Genomic DNA, 10452 nt, shown 5'->3' with positions numbered 1-10452 from the left:
GTGGCGCGGCCGGGGCGGCGGCGGGCTCTAGGGGGGGCCGGGGCGGGCCGCGGGCGCGCTCATGGCCGCTGCGGCCGCCATGTGCTGCCGCCTCCCAGGGCCATGGCGGGAGGGACCTGCGCCGTGCGCCGCTCGAGGCCCGGGCCAGGCTGAGGCGGCCTCGCGCGGGCGGCGGCGGCGGCGGGGCGGGGCGGCGCAGGCTGACGCACGCGGGCCGGCGGAGGGCGGAAGAGGCGGCGCCGCGGCCTGCCGGGCCCGCACCCAGCGGGGATCCTGGCCCCGGCAGGGAAGTCCGCCCGCCGGTAGCGGCAGCGAGGCCGGCCCGAGGGACGGGGCGCCGGGTGGTGAGGGTGGGGGGCTCGCGGTGCTGCCTGCGGATCCCGGCACCGCGGGGAGACCCCGTCCCCGGGACGCGCTCAGACCGAGGAGATCCGTCCTCGTCCCCGTCCGCGGGTCCCGTCACCTGAGGAGACCCGGTCCCGTCCTCGGGTCCCGCTACCTGTGGAGACCCCGTCCTCGGGTCCCGTCACCCCGAGGAGACCCCGCCCCATCCGCGGGTCCTGTCACCCCGAAGAGACCCCGTCTGGTCCGCGGGTCCCGTCACCGCCGGGAGACCTCGTCCTCTTCCGCGGGTGGCGTCACCGCGGGGAAGACCCCGTTCTCGTCCGCTGGAGTCTGTCAGGCTGAGGAGATCCGTCCTCCTCCTCCATCCGTGGTTCCCGTCACCCCGAGGAGACACCGTCCCCGTCCGCGGGTCCCGTCACCACAGGGAGACTCTGTCCCCGGAGCCGGTCAGGCTGAGGAGATCCGTCCTCGTGCCCGGGTCCCGTCATCCCTAGGAGTCCCCGTCCCCTGTTCTCGGGTCCCGTCACCCCGAGGCGACCCCGACCCGTCCACGGGTCTCATCACCCCGAGAAGACCTGTCCCGCATCCGCGGGTCCCGTCACCCCGAAGAGACCCCGCCCCCGGGAGTCTGTCAAGCTGGGGAGATCGGTCCTCATCCCCCACCCGTGGTTCGCGTCACCCCGAGGAGCCCACGTCCCTGGGGTCCCACTATCCGGAAAAGGCGGCGCGTCCCGACCCCGGAGCCGGTCAGCCCGCAGAGGGAAAGGGGGCAGGCCGGTCGGGACCTCGGAAGTGGGGGTGCGTCTGGGAGGGAGGGGCGGCAGATGGCACTGGGCCCTGCGCTGCCGCGTGTCATCAGGGGTGGCTACCAGAGTGCTGGCACTTCTGTCAGCCCGGGACGCAGCCCCTCCAGACTCGGGGCGTCCCGGGACTGGGGTCCTAGGTGTGGGCAGCGGATGGGGGCCGCCCGGCCCGAGCCCAGGCCCCGGGCCCTCGGGAGAGCGGCTTCCCCACAGGCACCGCCACGCCGCCCACCCCACGCCGAGCCTGCTTCCACGCAGACCCGCCGGCCGCCCCGGCCATCCTGTCAGGGACCACGGGCCCCTCGCAGCGCCCATTCTAGTTAGCTCCAGCCGAGAGCCGCCCGGTCTGGCTTTCCCGGGCCAGGGCAGCCCCTCCTGAGGACAGCCGGTTCAGCCTTGCTGCTTTGGTGGCATCTGCTTTGGTGGCTTTGCCGCAATTGCTTTCAAAATGAGGTTAATCCTGTACGTATATTATGCTTCAATAAGACATTTTTTAAAAAACAGATTAACGTGTTGCCGAATGAAGCATTTAGAAACTCAGAACTCTTAAGAGTTTGAAAGTGGCATTTTTACTTACCTCCAGCCCTCCCATCTGTTCTTTTTCTGAAGAAACCTCGGTGGAGGAGCGCGCCCAGACAGCAGGTGCAGAGCAGATGGAGCCCGCGCCCAAGCCGGCTCCAAGAAGCCCCCATACTCTCTGTCCCTGAAAAGGCAAGTTGAATTTTTTCATGTCTTTTCTTATAACTTCACCTCAAATACAAGCCAGTGTGATACATATATAAGTAAAATGCTCTTGGTATTTTGATAAATATGTTTAATTTCTTTTAAAACAGACTGTAGCAAGTTAAGCCACTTACCCATGCACGAAATGAGTAAAGAAGCCAGGATTATGTGTTACTTAGAAATGCAATTAGCCATTGAAGGCCACATTAAATGCTCACACTCCAGAAATATCCCCATTTCCTCTGTAACCCACTGCAGGCTCACAAGATTAAGAAGAAGAATCGTTTTAATCACTCATTGTATTTTCATTTATAGCATTGCATTCCATATATTTACTTTCACCATGTACTGTTGACTAATGTACTAATATTATTAATGCCTGCCAAGATATTTGGCTGACCAATATTTTATGCATCCTCAGCTGAAATTCAGTTGAAGTTAAAATTTTTTAAAATATCATTACTTTTGGGACACCTGGGTGGCTCTGTGGGTTAAGCCGCTGCCTTCAGCTCAGGTCATGGTCTCAGGGTCCTGGGATCAAGCCCCGCATCGGGGTCTCTGCTCAGCGGAGAGCCTGCTTCCCCCTCTCTGCTGCCTGCCTCTCTGCCTACTTGTGATCTCTCTCTCTGTCAAATAAATAAATAAAATAAAAATAAAAAATAAAAATATTATTTTACAGTAAATATCTGTATTTAAAATTCAATAAAAAGTTATAAATATATTCTTGGGTTCACAGCACGTGACAACTAATGATTGGGGACTTTCATTTCCAGCAACTTTAATCTTGGACGATTCACTTAGAATGTATGATAAAACTTTTAATTACACCAAGAGATTGCCACACAAGAGAGGAAAAAATTTTTTTAAATGCTAAAAAGGACATGGTCCTACGCTTCACAAAAATTAAAAAATGAAATCTCAGGAAAAATGTTGTGATTAATACACAAAGAGAACCAGCCCATGGTGTGCAAAAATTATCAATAGGTGGAAGACCAATCACAGAAATACTATTTTCAGCTCTTTTACATTTCAACTAATCTGTTATTGATCAATTCATCTATAACTCAAAGTAGGAAAATATTGTCTAATTTACATGACCCTTCCAAAGTAAAGTGCTTTATAGTAGAATAACACCTTTAATTAATATTCTACTTAGTTGAGACTTCTGCTTCAAGGAAGGTAAAAGGGAGTTCTGCTCCCACCCCTGTTATCACTAGCATATATTGGGAGAACGGTAGACTGGAACAGCTAAGCGTGGAATCTGTAACCTGAGAAGAGAATAATACATTAATCCCTGCTTGGGATTTGAACCTATAATGTTTACCTTGCACTAAGGCTCTAGTCCGATTAATTGTCAACTTAAATAACCTGGGAGAGCACACAGATATCTCTGCAGTCTTGAAGATTTTGTTGTTGCTATTGTGTTATTCTGGAATTAGAAAGTGCTTTCGTTTTTAGTCATGTGGATTAAAAGTCCTTTTTCTTCTCAGCTGTGGATTTATTTTCTCTTTCAACCATAATTTTTATGAACAGGTATACAGTTATAGTTTTAAATCATAACTCACTGGGAAAGTATAAGCAGATTTCTATAAATTCACATTTCTGGCAGTCTTCAAGTTCAGCAGGAGTTCCCACATGCATGGCGACATTTTAAATAGTTGATGACCATCTCTGCTGAGCGGCTACTGCACTCTTTATCACCATACTTTTCCCTTCCCTATATACAACAGTTGTTAGTGTCTTCTTTCTGAAGTCTGCAAAGGACTGACTGCCTGTGTCCCCTCCCCACCACTTGTGGAAATGCGTGCCCCTCTTCCTCACACTTCCTGGGCATTTAAGGCCTCTTTCTCCCAACATTTGTACTTACTAACGTAAGACACTCAAGCATCACACTGTTTTCACTCCCACCTCACCACTGGGAGCTGCTGAGGAGGAGGAGACAAACATCCAAGGGATGCTTTGGAAGACAATACTCAGCATATAGTCTCTCTTATTTGAATAAAGATTTTATTCATTTATCAGAGGGTGGGGGGAGAGAGCGAGCACAGGCAGACAGAATGGCAGGCAGAGGCAGAGGGAGAAGCAGGCTCCATGCTGAGCAAGGAGTCCGATGTGGGACTCGATCCCAGGACGCTGGGATCATGACCTGAGCCGAAGGCAGCTGCTTAACCAACTGAGGCACCCAGGCATCTCCTCTCTTATTTGAATAAAACACCTTCATAGTCATCCCTTAAATATTGCCTGATGGAATCTTCAAAATTCTTTTTTTTTTTTTTGGTAAACTAAATTTTATTTCTTAATATGATATGAATCCAATTCCCATTCACAGTACAAACCATTTTAAGATTTAATTATTTAGAGTCCAGTTATCATTAAATGGTCTGTTACATTTGTGCAAACCATAAAAAATGTTTCTGGAAGGACCACTTCTCTCATACCAGCATAGGAAGAGCACCCAGGCCTGACCAGTCTAGCACACATGAACCTTACCTCCTCCAGAAATGCTGTAGCCTCAAACACAGAAACACACAGTCATTCTTTGGCAAGTGATTTGAGGTTCCCCACATGGACTCTGCTGTCTAGGGAAGAGATCAGAGTTGCCTGAGGAGCTATAGGAGCACAAGTGCCTTGGGAAGGCAGGGATAAAGTTCTGCCTTAAATGCAGATGTCCTCAGGGTGGAGCAATAGCCTGTGCTTGGGAAAGAGCTAGAAGCAAAAAACAGCAGCTCCTTTTCTGCTCACCTCTGCCTGCTCCCACCCCTGCCTGCAGCAGGTCCTAGATGGGGGTGCAGACAGCAGCAGCCCTAGCTGAGGGCCTAATACATCTGTCTCCTCATTAGGGCAACTGGGAGTAAGGATTTCAGCACAGATTTGTTTTGTTAAACTAGGAAACTCCATATATCCAAATAAGCAAAATAAAAGATTAGGGATACCTGGGTGGCTCATTTGGTTAAGCAAGTGCCCTCAGCTCTGGTCATGATCTCATGGAGTCCCGCACTGGGCTCCCTGCTTAGCCGGAAGCCTGCTTCTTTCTCTGCCTGCTGTTCCCCCCACTTCTGCACTCTCCCTCTCTTTCTCTCTGACAAATAAATAAAATCTTTTTAAAAATAGAAAAGATTATAGACTCAGTAATCGTTTTTTAAAAATTATTTTAAAAGAGAGAGAGAGCAAGCATGCACAAGCAGGAAGGAGGGGAGGGGCAGAAGGAGAGAAAGAGAGATCCTTAAGCAAGCTCCATGCTGAGTGCAGAACCCAACATAGGGCTTGATTTCACAATCCCGAGATCATGACCTGAGCTGAAATCAAGAGTTGGACACTTTAACCAACTAAGCTACCCAGGTGCCCCAGACTCAGTAATCTTATCCAAGCATTTACTTTTCTTGAGATGTACTGTTCAGTAGAACTTTCTGTGATGGAGGAAAACTGAGCTGTGCCATCCACTATGGTAGCTGCTAGCTATATGTAGCTATTGAGCAATTAATGTATGCAACTGAGGAACCAAATTTTTTATTTCATTTAGTTTTCCTTAAATAGCTGCATGTGGCTAGTGGCTACTATATCAAAAGATCTTAATTCCTAAAGAGCTGAGCAATTGCATCAGCCTTGCCTCATATTGGCTTACATTTAATGAAATTTATTCAGTAGATTACTTCATAACACTTCAACTTAACATCACATTTGTTCAGTGCTTTATAGTTTATAAATGGCCTTCTCAGAAAAGTCTTTTCAGGAGTGGCTGGGTGGCTCAGTCAGTTAAGTGTCTGCCTTCGGCTCAGGTCATGATCCCAGGGTCCTGGGATAAAGCCCTGCATTGGGCTCTCTAGTGGGAAGCCTGCTTCTCCCTCTCCCACACCCCTGCTTGTGTTCTCTCTCTTGCTGTCTCTCTGTGTGTCAAATAAGTAAATAAAATTTTTTAAAACTCTCTTCAGCTCTGATGGATAGCTAACTACTTGCAGAAGTATAAAAATTATAAGATAAGGGTCCTACCCTTATCTGTCAGCAGTTTTAATTTCCCAGCACACACAAATTCTAATACATGGTTTGTAGAGTTCTTACCACCTAGGACATATACAAGAGATGGCATTCCAGCGTGTAGTCTTAGGAATACTTTGTTCACACCAGATGCTATACCCAATTTATTGCCTGATCAGCACAGTATACATCAAGACCAGCTTCCTGAGGTCTGAGTAGGTCTGTGAGTGCAGCCCAAGCCTGTGTTAACCATTGTAGCAGACCTCTCTCACATTGCTCACATTGACTTACATCCAACTGCACAGCCCGGTCAACTGAAAAGACTGTCTAAAACCCTAGCCCTGACAGGCAAGATGGCATGTTACACTGTATGGGTTTTAGCTCTTATGTCACAAGCAGAAGAAACAACTCTGTCTTATATAAGCAAAATGGCATATATTATAAGGATGTTAGGAACTCATAAATCAACAAAAGTTGAGGAACCAGGATTGGAAGTGGGCAGAAATGAGGGAGGCCAGGCACTAGTACATTTAAAAATACCTCTGGGGTGCTGAAGATGACAGAAGGAATAGCAATATTCCCTTGTCCTGTGGTCACTTGCTTAAAATTCAAAGTTATAGAAAAAAAAAGTGTGGAATAGACTAAGCTTAAGTAAAATGTCTCCAGTCTCACAATGAAAAGAATATGGCTCCTTCGGTTTTATTATGAAGCAACATGTACCTGGATTGATTACCTCACCAAAACCATATACAATTTTTGAAAAAGATATCTATGTGCCTTTAGGAAGGGAAAAGGAATGCTGAATGTCCAAAATAGACATGTGTCCATGATATACTTGATAAGACCCTATACACTGTCCTTAAAGGACACAGATACTATAAAATCATGCCTTCTAAATCTTAAGCCAGTGATTATATACTGAATCACCACTGAGCCACATGTCTGAAGAACTGGCCAGTTCTAATTTGATCCATCTGTCTTTTTTTAAAATGTATTTAACTCACCACAAATTCACTTAATTAACTAAGAAACTAAGACCTGTATTTTATCACTAAAGTTCTCCTAAGAAACATCATGTAACTTCTTACAGCTATCAACATATGCTATATTTCCATGACCTACAACTCTAGCAATCCTATGATAAACAAGGTTAATTTTTAATATTTTAATCCATTAGATACTTATTAAGCACTCATATTTTTAATTTTGTCAAGTACCTATTGGTACTCAGATTTATATCTTCCTCTCCTAGTCTACTAAGGAAAGATAGAGATAACTTGTATTACCAAGAAAGATACTGATTAGTACCAATTAGTACCGTTAGTACATTCATGTGAGAAAGACACTAATTTTATTTCATTTTTTATTTTTTTTTAAATTTATTTTCAGCATAACCATATTCATTGTTTAAAGACACTAATTTTAAAGTGGAGCTTCAGCCTCACTGTCAGCCAAGATATACTGACAGGGACTGACCACTCTCCCGCCTGAAACAACAACAACAACAACGAAGAGACAAAATAAGTGAAACAACCTGAGACTGAGCACTGTGTTGGGCTCCACACTGGTTGTGGAGCCTGCTTAAGATTCTCCCTCCCTCTCTCTCTCTCTGTCTCTCTGTCTGCCCCTTCTCCTGCTCACCCTAGCACTCTAAAAAATTAACTAAGTAATTAATTAAATGGGACAATGTTTCTTAAACATTGCAGATCAGTCAATGATGAACAGAGATTTTTGAAAGATGGGAAACAAAGGGAGTGAACCCTACAACTGACCCAGCTCACTGCCTGGTAGAAGTTTCAGGGCCATGATGTGAGGAAGGCCTGGTAGCCTCCTAAAGTCGAGGGAATGGAACTGGGAATCTGAGTTGGACAAAGTGGCTAGAATTTGTAGGGCAGAGTACTGGAGAGAGGAATTCTGTAAAGAGAGATCTGCAGATGATCCTCCTGAAATATTCACCTGAGAAATGATTAGTGCATGCATGTGAGCAAGCTACCCAAGGCAGAGGAAAAAACATTTGGAAAGGATGAGATGGTACAGTGCCCATTTCCAACAGATTGGAAAATCACATCATTCAAAAAGTCATCAGCTAGAGTACTAAAAAAGGTCTTCCCTCAATAGATAAAATTAACCTAGACCAGGATTCTGGGAAGATGGTGGAGTAGGAAGCACCAGGAATCTGTCTCCCATTTAGACAAAAATGGCACTGGCAGAATCTGTCTGATGTAACTATTTTGGAACTTTAGAATGTGTTGAAGCATTGCAACTTCCGGAGGAAGGCTTGGATGGTAAATTTTTGTTAATTTTGGTCAGCTCTTAACACAGCAGCAGCTACCCATCCCCACTCCCAGCACCATGGTAGGTAGCTGTACACATGATCCTTGAGCTGTTTATATAAAGTCTCCAGGAGCAAGGCTAGGAAAAAAGGATACTGTCTGACAAATATTGGTGATCTGTGCTCTCACTGCGGATTGCTGCTTCTGATCACAGAGGTACAAAGACATGGGTAGCCATTATTGTTGAAACTTCCCCCATTGCAAACCCCTCTGTACCTCCCCCCCCCCACTGATCTGACTTCCAGGAAATGTATAGGGAGGTATCTTTTTCTCAACCCTTCATTTTTCACCTTTCCCCTTTCATAAGCCAGACATTAAAGGCTGGGTATTCAAAAACAGCTGCATGTACAGAGAAAATTTAAAAGTGACTGCACTTACCCAAGGAAAGTCTCAGAAAAGACCAAAGAAGACATTATGTTTACACCTTGGGCTAATCTCTGGTTGTTTGAGAAAACCTCGAACAAACAAAACAAAAATACAATAATAACAAAAACAACAAAAAGAAACCCAAAAAACCTTGGGGGTGGGGAGAACTTGATTGCCAGACTTACCACATTATTAGATTTAAAATTCCAGTGTTCAACCAAAACCACAAAAAGCACAGAAAGAATTGAGAAGTATGGCCCATTCAAAGGTAAAACCATTCAACAGAATCGTCCCCTGACATAAACTTAATAAAAGATATATGAAACAAATACTTTAAAACAACTGTCTTAATGTGTCCAGAGAACTAGAGGAAGATGTAGGTAAATTCAAGAAAACAAGGTATGAACAAAATAGGAGTATTAATAAAAAGAAAACCTAAGAAAGAGACAAATTCTAAAGCTGAAAAATACAGTAACTAAAATTTTAAAATTCACTAGAGATATTCAAAAGCCTATTTCAGCAGGCAAGAGAAATAATAAGTGAACTTGAAGATAGAACAATGGAAATTATCCAGGCTGCAGAAAGAAAAAAGATTTAAGGAAAGGAATGGAACCTAAGGGAAATGCGGGACAACACAAAAGGTACCCACATACTCATCATGGGAGTCCCAGAAGCATAAGAGAAAGAAGCAGAGAGAACGTTTGAATAGTGGCTGAAAACTTCTCAAATTTGATGAAATACATGAATATAAACATCCAATAAGCTCAACAAACTCCAAGTAAGATGAAGTCACAGACCCATGCTGAGATATTCGAACTTTCAAAGGACAAAGGCAACAAATATTGAAAGCAGCAAGATGTGATGAGCACTGGGCTACACACAACTGATGAATTATTGAACACTACATCTGAAGCTAATGTTGTACTATATGTTGGCCAATTGAATTTAAATAATAAATAAAAGAAAGCAGCAAGAGAGAAGCAAATCATCACATACAAGGGATCCTCAATAAGATTATCTACAGATTTCTTACCAGAAACCATATAGGCCATCGGACAATGGGCCAACATATTCAAAGTACTCAAAGAAAAATAATATCAACCAAGAATCCTATATTCAGGGACGCCTGGGTGGCTCAGTTGGTTAAGCAGCTGCCTTCAGCTCAGGTCATGATCCCAGCGTCCTGGGATCGAGTCCCGCATCGGGCTCCTTGCTCCGCAGGGAGCCTGCTTCTCCGTCTGATTCTGCCTTCCACTCTGTCTGCCTGTGCTCGCTCTCGTTCGCTCTCTCTGACAAATAAATAAAATCTTTAAAAAAAAAAAAAGAATCCTATATTCAGCAAAACTGTTCTTTAAAAATGAGGGAGAAATCAAGACATTCTGAGATAAGCAAAAGCTGAGGGGGGTTCAAGAGCACTAGACCTGCCCTTCAAGTACTGCTTGAAGGTATCCTGCAAAATGAAACAAAATGATATTAGACTGTAACTCAAAGCCATATGGAGAAATAAAGATCTCAATAAAAGTAAATACAAGGGCATCCTTAAAAGGTAGTGTTATTGGGCTCCTGGGTGGCTCAGATGGTTCAGTGTCTGCCTCTTTCTCTCTCTCATGAATAAATAAATAATCTTTTAAAAAAACGTAGTGCTATTGTAAGAATGGTTTGTAACTAATTTTTGTTTCCTAAATTAGTTAAGAGATTGATGCATTAAAATAAAAAAGTTCTTAATGTAGCATGGAGAACTGGGTGTGGTGGTGCAAAAACAATGAATACTGTTATGCTGAAAAGAAATTTAAAAAAATTTAAAAAGTTTTTAATGTAAAAGCTAGTACTACTGTACCATTGATTTGCAACTCCACATAATCTTTTCCATATGATTGAGGAAAGTAATGCATTTAAAAGAATTGTGTTTT

At 44.7% G+C, this 10452-nt stretch overlaps 1 protein-coding gene across 1 annotated transcript; it reads left to right on the top strand.

Moving 5' to 3' along the window:
• The first annotated feature begins 61 nt into the window (after window positions 1-61).
• Window positions 62-10237, top strand: LOC132024172 (nascent polypeptide-associated complex subunit alpha, muscle-specific form-like). Its single transcript, XM_059410149.1, has 3 exons — window positions 62-1091; window positions 1758-1859; window positions 7233-10237. The coding sequence occupies exons 1-2, from the start codon at window positions 62-64 to the stop codon at window positions 1853-1855; spliced, it is 1128 nt and encodes a 375-aa protein (XP_059266132.1). The 3' UTR covers window positions 1856-1859; window positions 7233-10237.
• Window positions 10238-10452: the final 215 nt, after the last annotated feature.

Source organism: Mustela nigripes, chromosome 9 (genome assembly GCF_022355385.1).
Source record: "Mustela nigripes isolate SB6536 chromosome 9, MUSNIG.SB6536, whole genome shotgun sequence".
Classification (NCBI taxonomy): domain Eukaryota; kingdom Metazoa; phylum Chordata; class Mammalia; order Carnivora; family Mustelidae; genus Mustela; species Mustela nigripes.
Note: the sequence above shows the minus strand (reverse complement) of the source record. Positions and strands in the feature narration are given on the sequence as shown.